Source organism: Diaphorina citri, unplaced genomic scaffold, assembly GCF_000475195.1.
Source record: "Diaphorina citri unplaced genomic scaffold, Diaci psyllid genome assembly version 1.1 scaffold886, whole genome shotgun sequence".
Classification (NCBI taxonomy): Eukaryota; Metazoa; Arthropoda; class Insecta; order Hemiptera; family Psyllidae; genus Diaphorina; species Diaphorina citri.
In genome coordinates this window covers 93,933-108,753 of record NW_007378318.1, presented here as the reverse complement: position 1 = coordinate 108,753, position 14,821 = coordinate 93,933, and the positions used below count along the sequence as shown (strand labels likewise).

Below are 14,821 nucleotides of genomic sequence, written 5' to 3'. Positions count from 1 at the left end.
GTCTCACATTTTTTAACATATTTAGCAAAAGGCCTCTTTTTCACAGAATATCAAAGAGACACGAGATTGTAAGTTGGAGAAGATTCGAAGAGCTTGCTGGAGCCGCAAGAGCATTATATTTTGACGGCATAAAATCAATACGGCGGACGCCTTTAGTTTCGTCTTGAAAGTTTGATGCTTTGTTCCAGTTTCCTACCTATTCCTCTCATATCTCCAACTTTGCAATACGATTTGGAGCATAGATGTACCTACTTCTTTTAACAAACTGTAAGTAATGCATAGATTGACCTAAGAGGATTTCTCTAACTTAGGGGTATGAAGGCATCTAAGGAACCTACAAGAAAAACACAAATTCTTAATAGAACTACGTTACTTATATAGCTGCCGACTTGCGTGGATGGCTTTTACCACCGTCATGCGCACATGGCGTTTATAACGAATTATTTGAATTTGTTGATGAATATGATTTTAAGGACGTGTGGAAAAAAGGGAATCAAAAGAAAAACCTGAAATTCAGGAGCAGGAGCCAAAACTCAAAAAGCAACCATTTATTTCAAAAATTTATTTTTTTTTTTAAATTTTCCCACCTCGAATGTAAAAGAATGTTTACATTCTAGTACTGATGCTGCACTCTAGCGGAATTGAAATGAAACTTTAGGAAACGTTTTTTCTAGCTCATGAGATGGGCGGCTTTCTTCTGGTGTGTAAAAAGTCACATTTTCTGTATCCTGTTCCTGTAGATCCCAACCAACTCGTTAAGAATGAAGTGTTGTAAGTAGGTATGTGATGTAGATTTAACTAAAGAAATATGAAAATACCTACCAGTGTAAAAATGAAAACTACAGATTAGGTAATGATTAATGAACTTTCCTCCCCGTGTCGAACATACGTAAGTACCTACCTACCTATATTTTCCCTATTCTTCCTCAATAACAAGAATGTGAACATCCATAACATTGGTACCCGTATGTCCAACTTTTACCATCTGATTCTTGTCCTTGTAGTAATTTTCGTCTTGAAAGTTTGATGCTTTGTTCCAGTTTCCTACCTATTCCTCTCATATCTCCAACTTTGCAATACGATTTGGAGCATAGATGATAGATGTACCTACTTCTTTTAATAAACTGTAATGCATAGATTGACCTAAGAGGATTTCTCTAACTTAGGGGTATGAAGGCATGTAAGGAACCTACAAAAAAACCACAAATTCTTAATAGAACTACGTTATATGTCCGAGTCATATATCACTATCGTAGGCACAGGGAAAATGTCTCTACACCCATGCAAGTAGTGCTTTTCAGTTTCGAAAGCTTGTACGATCTTCATGAGGAGGGTTTCAATTTTGCTTCCTTCAGGCCAGGGAACATGGTTATCTGGAGAATCAATGAGATCTAGCAATGCTATGAGCATATTCCTGTCTGAGAGAGCAACTAAAACTTCGGGATCACTGATGATTTTGTCTACAATGACGGCACTAGTATCTTCCTTGTCTATAATTTTGCTTTCCTTACCAGGTTCTCCCACTAGAAGCAAACAGGCGTGATTTGGTTCATTGGCAGCTTTACGTAGAGCGCGTCTAACTTCATTTTCATCGGTGAAGCCCATTTTCTTAATCTTTACCAGATAGTTCTCAGCAATGTCCAAATCAAGCTCTTCTTTCTTCATTAGATATTTTGTTATGTTAGTGATATGTTCACTGAAATTGTCAGCAGTGATTTCAACTGTATCGAAGTTCAAATCCAAGTTATCAAGTTCTGCTATATCTTCTGCAGTAACACTCGGACTCTCAGTAGCAAGCCATTCAACAGCTTCCTTCAAATTGTTCCTTTTAAGAGTTAAAGCTACTTTACTTATATCCAAAGCATATCCCATGTCGGTCAATTTTCGTACAACTACATTGTCTGGTTTTACATCAAGGCCCAATTTTTTAACAATGTCCTGGAACACAACACTGGCATCATTGAAACGGACAAGTTTTGCTGACATCTCAATGAGAGCTACAAAAACGCTATTCAGTTCTATCTGGATGAGAAACTGGTTGCAGTGGGGAGACTTGTAATCAAAACTCTTTTTCTTCTTTTTATTATTCTTCACTTTCATTTTTTTTGTAAGTTCATCAATGGTAGCTTGATTGGCAACTTGTTGCAGGTTTTGTTCCATGTCTGAAATGGAAAGCAAACATGTTAGTTTTATGGCGCAGATTGGTGCAGTAATATAATATATCCTCTGATTTATGTACTTTATCAGTAGGTATTATGTGCCAGGCTCTTTTATATAAGAATAAATTGATATGTAAAGTCCAGATTAATCAAAATATTCTACAAGTAGGTAGTTACCTACTAGGTACCTACCTTGCTCTTTGATATTGTTTTTATCTTTGCCAACTTGAATGGTTCGCTGTTTCCTCAATTGATCTATCCAAGCAACAAGATCGACATAACCTCTACAAATGTCATCTCCCAATCCTTCAATATCACTAGAGAGTATGACAGTTTGGAATCCTAAGCTTTCTGCCTTCCATTTAGCGCCTAACAGAGCAGCTCTATTGTTCCCAATGATGTGATTGTGGACGTTTTCGAAATATTTCGTATCCTGATGTGGTGTTTCGTGAGACAGAATGGTCATTACACTTTTTGAAACCTGAAATCAATAAATGTTTTTAGAAGAGAATTCATTTAGGATATAGGCCGTGTAGCTAGCCTGCATCAAGTGATGTCATACGATGATGGTCATCCTATGGTGTGTTTTTTCATTCAGATAGATGGTGAGACAACTCATCTCCTATACCTACCTTATTTTGTAAGCCATATTTGATCACAATATCTCTGGCGTCTGACCACAAATCTTCGTTTAGGACCGTTGGTCCACTCGCTATATCCTGCAATGGATCGCCCACGATGTCCGAAATAATTAGGCTCACTAGTGTTGCAGGATATACTATTTCAGCCAACTGTCCGCCTTTGACGTCCGATAGTTTTTTTCTAACTTTATTAAGTTCTTTGATGTTGGCTCCGGATTGAACCAGCAACTTTATCGTTTTCAATTTGTCTTCCAAACTCAAAGGACTTTTCGGTGAACTGAGACAGGCGGATCCTCCTGAAATGTCAAGTAATTGAGAAATTATTACCTATCTCCTAACAATTGGAGACAACCTTTTTCTTCGAAAGCCCCTGTCAGTAGGTACCGAATTTTCAAGTTTTCTATGCTTATTAATCTTATTATAATACCTAATAATGCTTACCTCCGGAGATTAGAACCAGTACGACATCATCTTCCGTACAATGTTTTACAAAATTCTGAATGAGTTGGGTATTTTGACAGGACGCTTCATCGGGTAGATTATTTCTGGCACATTCTCTAATTTCAATTTCACTATTCTTGTTAAACTGTGGTTTTAATATCCCAACACTGCCAAAAGGGACACTCAAAATCCCTTTGAGGCGCTGAGGACGAAACATGGCCTCAATTTCCACTGCCATTCCAAGGACAGCTTTGCCAAATCCAATCAAATACACATTATTCTTGATTAGGACGGTTTGATCTCGAATGATCAATTTGTTTTTCTCCAAATGAACATTTGCCTGAATCAAATTTTGTCCATTCACAGCACTCACTGCTGCTTCGTAAATTAGCTTGATTTCCTGCATTTTATTTCTGCACATACTTGTATAGCTCGCGGATCTCATAAAACTAAATGGCTTATGTAAAAACGTTATCTTGAAAATGCTATTACTTAACATTGAACCGTAAATTAGCTTGATTTCCTGCATTTTATTTCTGCACATACTTGTATAGCTCGCGGATCTCATAAAACTAAATGGCTTATGTAAAAATAAAAACGTTATCTTGAAAATGCTATTACTTAACATTGAACTGGAATGTCTAAATTCGAATACATTGAAATCATGAGCCACCTCCAGTCAGTATTGTTGACGAGCTAAATGTATTTATGTTTCGACATTGAGACATTAAACTTGATTCATAAATTGACTAATCACGGTTTAATGTAGTTACAGTATAGGTAAATACCTTTTTAGAACGAATAAGTACCTATACAAATAATAGGTAGTGAAATTATTAGATGACACAAAATTGTAATGTCTAGATTCGAATACATTGAAATCATGAGCCACCTCCAGTCAGTATTGTTGACGAGCTAAATGTATTTATGTTTCGACATTGAGATCTCAAATTAAATTAAACTTGATTCACGAATTGACTAATCACGGTTTAATGTAGTTACAGTAGGTAAATACCTTTTTAGAACGAATAAGTACCTATGCAAATAATAGGTACCTAGTGAAATTATTAGATGACACAAAGATGTACACTATCACTATCACTGATTATTGAACTTGAGTCTTGAGTAGTAAAATACCGGTACCTTGTCTTACACACCTACGGAACAAGACGCAAACAACACAGAACTTTTTACTGATTACTGTTTATTATCAAGGGGGCCTCTCATTGCAAACATATGAATCAATGAATGACCTAGATATCAGCTGTGTTATTGATAACAGCTGATAAGTAGCATATGTTTTGAGACAAGACGACGAACAGTGGCGGATAGTATCTACGCATATCCTGTGTTATTGATAACAGCTGATAAGTAGCATATGTTTTGAGACAAGACGACGAACAGTGGCGGATAGTATCTACGCATATCTAGGTAGGTAATATATTTAATAATTTATCCTAAGGTGAACCTTTTGAGGGTTGGTTTCCGCACATTGTCCGGAATATTCTAATCATAGCGTAGGATCCTCGATTCTCAATCTGACCTAGATATCAGCTGTGTTATTGATAACAGCTGATAAGTAGCATATGTTTTGAGACAAGACGACGAACAGTGGCGGATAGTATCTATGTACATACCTAGGTATATTTAATAATTTATCCTAAGGTGAACCTTTTGAGGGTTGGTTTCCGCACTTTGACCACTTTGTCCGGAATATTCTAACCATAGCGTAGGATCCTGGATTCTCAATCATGACTGCTTGTAACAAACATTGATAAGCCTTTACTATAGGTACCAGAGAGCAGGTTTTATTTAGTTAGGTACCTAAGTTACTTAAAATTTTCAATAATGAGAATCGAATTCACGGGTAGGTACAGGTGAGTGGTAACCGTTAGTTGAATTAAAATGTCATCAACTTCGCCCGGTCTTTGTCCGATCAACTCTTCAGTTTTTGTAAACACACGTCAAGCAAGTTCGTGTTACTTTCAGTTATCAGAAGAAAACAAACATGTGCTTCGAACATTGGGTAATATCATCCTTATCGGACATACTCGTACACTTGTACCTCGTAGTAAAATTTTCAATAATGAGAATCGAATTCACGGGTAGGTACAGGTGAGTGGTAACCGTTAGTTGAATTAAAATGTCATCAACTTCGCCCCGTCTTTGTCCGATCAACTCTTCAGTTTTTGTAAACACGCGTCAAGCAAGTTCGTGTTACTTTCAGTTATCAGAAGAAAACAAACATGTGTTGGAACATTGGATAATGTCACCCAAGAGGTTATCGGACATGCACTTGTACCTCGTAGTAAAGAAAGACAGTAACTTAGGTACCTAACTAAATAAAACCTGCTCCCTGATGGTACCTATAGTAAAGGCTTATCAATGTTTGTTACAAGCAGTCATGAATATTCAATATTCATGACTGCTTGTAACAAACATGAATAGACAACTGAAAACTATACCTACTTATAGCTTGTCAACAATCAACAAGTGGTAGGTAAGTTTATCTATAGACTAATAGGTTCCGAATAGATTCCGAAACCTAAGTTCTTTTTTATGAGATTTACGAGTATAGGATCAAGCGTGCCGCCGGGAGGCGCGCGAACGTCAAGAGTTCGAAGCGCCAACCGGCCCATACACTTTTTTTGCCAGAAAGTTTGAAGCTCGGTTAAATCAAAGGATGATAGGTAGGCCCTACTTATAGCTTGTCAACAATCAACAAGTGGTAGGTAAGTTTATCTATAGACTAATAGGTTCCGAATAGATTCCGAAACCCAAGTTCTTTTTTATGAGATTTACGAGTATAGGATCAAGCGTGCCGGGAGGCGCGCGAACGTCAAGAGTTCGAAGCGCCAACCGGGCCTATACACTTTTTTTTTGCCAGAAAGTTTGAAGCTCGGTTAAATCAAAGGATGATAGGTAGGTACTCTTCAGGGTACACCATACATACAATGAATGTTCTTATTTATAGGTATGTCATTTGTTAATTTTCACAGGTTCACACTAAAAATAAACCCTGAAGTTCGGTGTCAAGTTTTCGATGAATGTTCTTATTTATAGGTATGTCATTTGTTAATTTTCACAGGTTCACACTAAAAATAAACCCTGAAGTTCGGTGTCAAGTTTTCAATGACTCGAATGAACATCAGAACGAAAATGCGACCAGTGCTTCCTTTAAAATTTCCTATAATCAATCCAGGACGGTGACAAATTGCGGATACTGATAGAGTCCTAAGTGTAAATTATGTGCTTTACAACTTCATTTCTTATTCCGAACTCATGACAAGTTGGTGGGTACCTGTACCTACTACCTAACGAGGTACGTACTACGTAGGGTAACTATAATAATTAGAACTGATACATAAATATTGACTAAAATGTAAGGTAGGTACTTCTTACTTATGGAAATTGGTAACCATGTTTAGCATGTCAGTGATTAGGTTCCAGTTAGTGTTCATTTGGAGGAGGTTGGACAAAGTTCACCAAAATGACGTTCAGAATCAAGTGTCTAGCGTTGCTTCTTGTTTTGCTAAGAGCTAGTGATTCTAGTAACGGTAAGGAAATTTAAAATCTCAACACTCCAAACAAATGGAACACTCGAATGAACATCAGAACGACAATGCGACCAGTGCTTCCTTTAAAATTTCCTATAATCAATCCAGGACGGTGACAAATTGCGGATAAGTCCTAAGTGTAAATTATGTGCTTTACAACTTCATTTCTTATTCCGAACTCATGACAAGTTGGTGGGTACCTGTACTTACTACCTAACGAGGTATATACTACGTAGTGTACCTATAATAATTAGAACTGATACATAAATATTGACTAAAATGTAAGGTAGGTACTTCTTACTTATGGAAATTGGTAACCATGTTTAGCATGTCAGTGATTAGGTTCCAGTTAGTGTTCATTTGGAGGAGGTTGGACAAAGTTCACCAAAATGACGTTCAGAATCAAGTGTCTAGCGTTGCTTCTTGTTTTGCTAAGATCTAGTGATTCTAGTAACGGTAAGGAAATTTAAAATCTCAACACTCCAAACAAATGGAAAGACTTTTGATAATTAAACTAAAGTGGTCCCCTTTTTTACTTTTTAACTGAGTGACCTTAGGCATAATATTAGGTGTATTCCGTTTGGCTTTTAATTATTTTAGGCCCGTTTTAGATGGGTACACATTTTCCTCGGACCAAAACAACTTTTAAACTAAAACAATTTTTACAATTTTCAGTCAACCGATATGCAGTGGTGGAGGAAAATGTTGAAGAGGTGTCTCCAAACGAAGACCCCAACGAAGAAATCTCTCTCTCTCTCTCTCTCTCTCTCTCTCTCTCTCTCTCTCTCTCTCTCTCTTTCTTTGATTTTAGGACAACCTCCGTTATTATAATACCTTCTGATCAATCCTTGTGAAAAAACAAAAAGAAGCTAACTGTAAGAATTGAGGTCTTACAGTCCCGAAATCAAAGACAGAAGGAAGACAGGATAGGAGAAAAGCAGTTATTTCTTTTCCGAAAAAGAAATAACTTTATAAATTTACTTGTACTTTAGAAATAACTTTATAACTTTACTTGTACTTTAGAAAGAACCTTGTTGGTAGTGCGTCTGCCTTGTAAGCGCCTTGTAAAGAACCTTATATAAACTGTTTTGTTGGGGAATCGAATCCGCGACCTACCTGGCGCTATAAACATTGAATTGAATTAATTTATTGTGGTTTTGATTTCAGGCCAGGATTTCATAAAAAAAATAAATAAATAATAATGTTAATTTTTCTCATTTTCTATCTCTTTTCCTACAGGTAGATATAGGTCCTCTAATACATACCTACCCATTGTCACATAGCGTGTACAATGTACAAATGATTGCATATACATACATAATCTCAAGTGGTCCGCGAGATTTTTGGTTTATCAATAGTGGTCCGCCAATTCTAAAAGGTTAAGAACCCCTGTTTTAGAGTCTAACAACTCTAACCAAACTTTATTGTTTTAACTAAAAATTCCCTTCAGGGATGAGCTATTCATCTTGATTTCATTTGAATGTCGAGCACATTGCATATCTAAATAGTTGTACGGCATTCATACAAATTTTCATTATGACTTATTTGTAGAGGTAGGTACTCAACTATGAAATAAAATACCTGGGGGCATTTAGGTAATGGGTACCTAGGTACTTAGGTATTTAGGCAATGGAATTCCTACAATCCATAATGGGTAGGTATGTAGCTATTCTATGCAGCTCAAGATATATTCACATTTCCTCCTCATGGGTTAAAGAATTGCCTACCTAAAGAATAGAAAATTAGAAAACGAAAGGAATTATTAGGAAACACATAAGAAAAGCGTTGTAATAAATACTAAACATACCAAGAGAGCAGTTACACCCACGCGTACCTAACAATTTTATACCCCCCCCTCAACTCATCACTATCTCAACTGAAAAAAAAAAAAAAAAAAAAAAAAAAAAAAAAAAAGATCTCAATAATAAATTCTGAACCCTCAAAGCAGAGCTTTATACGGGGTTTCATTGAGTGCTGAGGGGGAAGAAGAGTCCAAACAATGATTTATCGTTTGGAGGGGGGGGGGAGGATGCGCCTTATTTTCGGAGTCCGCCCTAAAGAGAGAAAATGAAGCCCAATCGGGGACCCGGGCAACTTCGGCCCCTTAAATACGGCGCTAACTCACAGTAACCTTATTTCTATCTCAAACAGACGTTATTTCTAACTCGAATGACCTTATTTCTATCTCAAACAGACGTTATTTCTAACTCGAATGACATTTTTATCTCAAACAGACGTTATTTCTAACTCGAATGACCTTATTTCTATCTGAAACAGACGTTATTTCTAACTCGAATGACATTTTTATCTCAAACAGACGTTATTTCTAACTCGAATGACCTTATTTCTATCTGAAACAGACGTTATTTCTAACTCAAATGACCTTATTTCTAACTTGAATAAACTTTACTAACCTTATTTCTAATAACATATTCTAATATTTTCTGAGGAAATTTTCCATGTATGAAAATTAGACAATTTTGTTTGCATAAATTGCAAAATGGCGGACGGAGGTCATCGCCGTTCGAGCATAACTTTGTAAGCATAAGCAGTAAAGAGCATATTAATTAGTTTTAATTATAATCGTTAACATGTTCTACCTCTCTCTCTGTCTCTCATCTCTCACTTTTCCCTCTTTTTATTTCCTTCTCTCTTCCTCTCTCTAACTTTCCAGGAAGTCAGCACTCCGGTCAATTTTACTCGATAAAAATTACACTTCACACAACCTTACTAACTTTTCATTATAAACTTTCCTCATCCAACTACTCACAGGTAACGAAAGTTAGGAGCCAGAGGACTTTTCCCTCGCATTGAAGTTAAAAAAGTTCAAGTTCATACTAAAAAAAGTTCGAAAAATTTCGTGTAGAAAGCAGAAAAGCTCTACGAGTGCACATGGCAGACTTTTATGTTGACAGACGACACCGAAGCGAATACAATAGTCCGTCCCTTATACCTTTTTATTACTATTGTAATAATGAAGGAAGGACGGACTAAAAAGTTCAAGTTCATACTAAAAAAAGTTCGGAAAATCTCGTGTAGAAAGCAGAAAAGCTCTATGAGTGCACATGGCAGACTTTTATGTTGAAAAAAAAAAACTGAACTTGTAAAGTAATGTTATATTTCACACAGTAAAGTCTAGATACCTAGGAGGGGAAAGCACATATTATTATCGATGTGATAACATAAATATCAAAACATAACGTTCGAAACTTCCCAGGGGGCTGAATGATATCTAAAGTAGGTAAATACCTACTCGAGAGGTAATATAGTAGGTACCTACTATATACCTAGTTCAGCTAGCTTGTAGAATACAGATATTTATCTGCTTAATAGGTAGGTAGATACTGTAGGTAGAACTCTATTCAAGTATACGTAGGTATAAGCTTCTAAAGAAAACAAGTCCTGTGTTGTTTTTGTCCCCAACTTGAAAAGTTGCGAACTGATGAGAGGAGTAACGACATCATAAAAGTTAAAGTAGTACTTGAAATAGTTTTATTGTGCTCTCATTTTGTAACATTATACCTACTCTACTATTGTTTCAAAGTGTGAAGCTAATGGGGAGCGCATAGCGCGACCGTATTCTCTCAAAGTGAGAAGCCGATGGGGAGTGCGATCATATTCTATAGAAGTGCGAAGTCAATAGGGAGCGCGTAGTGCAACGGTAGCATTCTTTCTGGTGAGGATTCCTACTGACGGTGAATTTTTCTTTTACTAAAATATTCTAAACCGTGGCGAAGCACGGGTATCCTGCTAGTAATAATATAATTTACTAAAATATCTAAACTTTTAAATCCTCCACTAGTTTTTTCCATTCTTTCGTGGAATGAGGCACATGTAAATTTTGGTTGGCATGCAAGTACGTATATATTAAACACTAGCACGAGCTTAACTTCGTTCACAAAAGCCCAATCTGAGGCTTAGGTGCTGGGGCAAGCAGCCCTTTAAAGGACGGGTTAATCTATTACGAATCTTCGAAAAAAAAATAGCACAAAACAACAATGGACAAGTCAGCACTCCGGTCAATTTTACTCGATAAAAAATTACACTTCACACAACCTTACTAGCTTTTCATTATAAACTTTCCTCATCCAACTATTCACAGGTAACGAAAGTTAAGAGCCAGAGGACTTTTCCCTCGCATTTTCTTCAACTTATTCTTCTTCATCTTTCCGTAAATAAAAGTAAATTTTGAGTAACTCCGTACTTTACTTTCTTTTACATAGTGCCAACTTGATAGCATAACAGGTACTTTGAATCACATTAGACCTTTAAGGGCCCCCGTAGGGTCAATTTTTTCGGGTCTGCAATTCACTGAATCAGAAGATTTTTTTTTTTTTTTAGGTACTTTTTTTAAGTGAAAAATGGCAGTCTATTCAAAAAAGATTTTCTTGTTCACTATAACCAGGAAATTTGTAATTTTAGAGGTATTTTTTATCCACCGTTCAAGTGGGAAAATAAAGATAGTGGTCGGGTGGATTCTAGCACAACATCACGTAATGCCTTCAGGCACACACTCCATTTGTCAAAGATTTATAGGTTTAGCTTGCTAGAGCTGAGTTTAATTAAATCGATATTTTAACAATAACCTCAGATCTGATGGTCTTTTCATCTTTTCATAAAAAGACAGATAACTCCAGTCGTCTGCAATACAAGTATCACATTTAGTAGGTATTTTGGCATTTTTGTAATACCTACTCGTATTACTTTCGTAGACCCTACTTTCATTTCCTGTATAGAAGACTAGTATCATAATAATTACACTTAGGTAGTATCCCTTGCAAGGGTTATAATAATAAATGTAAATTTTATATCAACACTCACACAGCCTCAAACAAGAGGCCTTTAGACCAGCCTTTTTTTTACCCAAATTTCTGCATTTGCATTATGAATAAAAGTAAACCCAACCGACCTATAAAGTAACCCTTTTCCCTACTCTATCTTCCCCTATGATCCTTGTTAACTATACCTTAGGGAGAAGGTAAGGGGGAGGACGGTATCCTCCCTACTCTATCTTCCCCTATGATCCTTGTTAACTATACCTTAGGGAGAAGGTAAGGGGGAGGACGGTATCCTGTAGTTTTTAGTGCCCTTTTTTTACCCTTCCCCCTTTATTTTCTCCCTTTTTAGCCCGTCCTTCCTTTATTAAATTACAATAGTAATAATAAAAGGTATAGTGGACGGACTATTGTATTCGCTTCGGTGTCGTCTGTCTGTGTGTCTGACCCCATAGAAGGACTTATCCAAACCTGATCAACCTATATATCAAATTAAAGGTAAGTACATAAATACTGATTTTCTTTAACCACGATCGAATAAACTACGGGCTAAAAAATTCCCGGAGGGACGGACCCTGCTTGTTTACTCTTTTTTTTTTCGTTTTTCTTTTATCCTTCTTCGTCCATTTTTTTTCTCTTCTTCTTCTTCTTCTTCTTCTTCTTCTTCTTCTTCTTCTTCTTCTTCTTCTTCTTCTTATCATCCTATCCCTTGTTTTCGTCTTCCTCTCCATTCTACCTCGCCTAGGAGGGCACTTATTTTCTCTTCTTCTTCCAATTTGTATATCCCCTACTTTCCGGTATAAATTGCCTTTTGTCTTGAGATGTTGGGGTTTTTTTCAAGCCTTCTTTTAATCCCCTTAACCCTTTTCTTTCTAACCGCATCTTTACGACCCTTATCCTCTATTTTTGTATATCCCCTACTTTCCGGTATAAATTGCCTTTTGTCTTGAGATGTTGGGGTTTTTTTCAAGCCTTCTTTTAATCCCCTTAACCTTTTTCTTTCTAACCGCATCTTTACGACCCTTATCCTCTATCTTTGTGACCCTTAGCCTTTTATCCTTGGATGGAGGGAGAGAAACGGAAAGAGGGGGGAGAGAGAAGGTAATTATAATTTCGTGGGAGGGTTCATCCCAAGAACAACAACAGCAAATATTTGGTCTTTTTGGGAAGTTTATTGTGTCTAATGGTCCATCTTATGAGGGGTGCACTACAGGATGGACATCACGCTACAACACTTTTCTAATAAATATGTACCTTTTCATCTAGTTGTAACGTTGTAAACGTTGCGTGGCTACCTTGCGTGTAAACGCGCCCCTTTATATCAGCTGATAGGTTGTAATGTTCCGTTCGTTTTGTTTGAAAAAGGTAGTTAGGCCTAAACTGAGAAAGGTTACAGAAGCTTCCCCAGAATTTAGTACAAAATTTAGTGATCTCAAGTATTTTGAATACCTTTATTTAGCCTTTTATTTGTAATTTTTAGTGATTGTCTTTTGTGTAACATTTACTTGTTTCGTGTACCAAATAAAATCCTCTAATCTGATAAATTGTAAGTACTCTGGTCTACGCCGTTTTATTACTCGCCGAGGCAGGCTCTAATGTTATTCACAGCATTACATAGTAGGTAAATAAATAAAAAAATCTATGAAGTCTCTAAAAAGATAATTCCGTGGCCAACCCGTTAATCCTTTACAGATTGAATGGTTTTATCCCCTCTTATCACAACCACAAAGATAAGTATTGCGACAATATCAGCTATACAACGGCTAATTCTAATGCATTTGTCTCGTTCCGATCGAAAATTCGAAACCGCAGGTTAACCTTTCTAATGAACTTGCGAAAATCCCCATAATGGAAACTTGTGAAAATCCAAAGGGAGGGTTCATCCCAAGAACAACAACAGCAAATATTTGGTCTTTTTGGGAAGTTTATTGTGTCTAATGGTCCATCTTATGAGGGGTGTACTACAGGATGGACATCATGCTACAACAATTTTATTTTCTAATGAATATGTACCTATTCATCTAGTAGGTAGGTAAGTAAGTAAAAAAATCTATGAAGTCTCTAAAAAGATAATTCTGTGGCCAACCCGTTAATCCTTTACAGATTGAATGGTTTTATCCCCTCTTATCACAACCACAAAGCCAAGTATTGCGACAATATCAGCTATACAACGGCTAATTCTAATGCATTTGTCTCGTTTCGATCGAAAATTGGAAACCGCAGGTTAACCTTTCTATAAACTTGCGAAAATCCCCATAATGGAAACTTGTGAAAATCCAAGCCTTCCTCCTTTTCTTTCTTCATCCGCTGTTTTCTAAACCTTGCAGTTTCTTCGCGACAAAGTTCCATGCTAGTTTTGTATTCCTAATTAAAAGTTTTACATTTCCTGCGGGCCTGAGGTTCTTGTGGAATCAGGGTCGGCTATAGAATGGAACAGAACTTACCAATCCTGTAGTATGGTATTTATACCTCTCACAATTACTTTCTTTACTTACCCACTTTTTGTATTCCTAATTAAAAGTTTTACATTTCCTGCGGGCCTGAGGTTCTTGTGGAATCAGGGTCGGCTATAGAATGGAACAGAACTTGCCAATACTGTAGTATGGTATTTATACCTCTCACAATTACTTTCTTTACTTACCCAGGTTCTTGTGGAATCAGGGTCGGCTATAGAATGGAACAGAACTTACCCACTTACTTTCCGTGTTCAGCATATTTCTCATATCTTGTCCATCCAGAAAAGAGCGGTATGGATGGCTAATGACAAGGCATGCAAAAGGTCAAGCTCTGTGCCGGGCTTCTCTAAGAGGGGACAGGCAAGCAAGTAAGTCTGATGAAAATGGATCTGACAAGTTCTTTAGCTCATATCTTGTCCATCCAGAAAAGAGCGGTCTGGATGGCTAATGACAAGGCATGCAAAAGGTCAAGCTCTGTGCAGGGCTTCTCTAAGAGGGGACAGGCAAGTAAGTGAGTCTGATAAAAATGGATCTGACAAGTTCTTTAGAGCACAAAAACGGACGGACAAACTAAATTCAAAGTCGATGTGATAAAACCAACAACTTGCTTTGTTCAATACAATGGATAAATATATCAGATATTTATTTTATCGGTTTTCACGAAATTTTTCTTGAGAGGCGAAAGAACGGAATATTCCCTTCTTAAATAAACGCTTCAATTGCTCACTCAAACCAAAAGACATTCAATAAGTGCAGAGAGGAAATACCAACATCGTTAAATTGTGAAGAGAC

At 36.8% G+C, this 14,821-nt stretch overlaps 1 protein-coding gene across 1 annotated transcript; it reads right to left on the bottom strand.

Moving 5' to 3' along the window:
- Window positions 1-512: 512 nt before the first annotated feature.
- LOC103512809 lies at window positions 513-4,091 on the bottom strand. The gene is made up of 7 exons (XM_008477598.2): window positions 3,751-4,091; window positions 3,242-3,627; window positions 2,792-3,096; window positions 2,352-2,640; window positions 2,095-2,162; window positions 1,249-2,022; window positions 513-1,048 (listed from the first exon to the last, which is right to left on the bottom strand). Exons 1-7 carry the CDS (start codon window positions 3,867-3,869, stop codon window positions 917-919), a joined length of 2,073 nt encoding a protein of 690 aa, XP_008475820.2. The 5' UTR covers window positions 3,870-4,091; the 3' UTR covers window positions 513-916.
- Between the last annotated feature and the right edge of the window lie 10,730 nt (window positions 4,092-14,821).

What these genes read in the sequence shown, in the direction of transcription:
- LOC103512809 (XM_008477598.2), bottom strand. Translation starts at nt 3,869, where the DNA reads ATGTTAAGTAATAGCATTTTCAAGATAACGTTTTTATTTTTACATAAG. An exon ending in AATATGGCTTACAAAATAAG is followed by an intron (nt 2,641 to 2,791) that starts GTAGGTATAGGA and finishes TATTGATTTCAG; the next exon opens with GTTTCAAAAAGTGTAATGAC. An exon ending in AACTTACAAAAAAAATGAAA is followed by an intron (nt 2,023 to 2,094) that starts GTGAAGAATAAT and finishes TTTCTCATCCAG; the next exon opens with ATAGAACTGAATAGCGTTTT.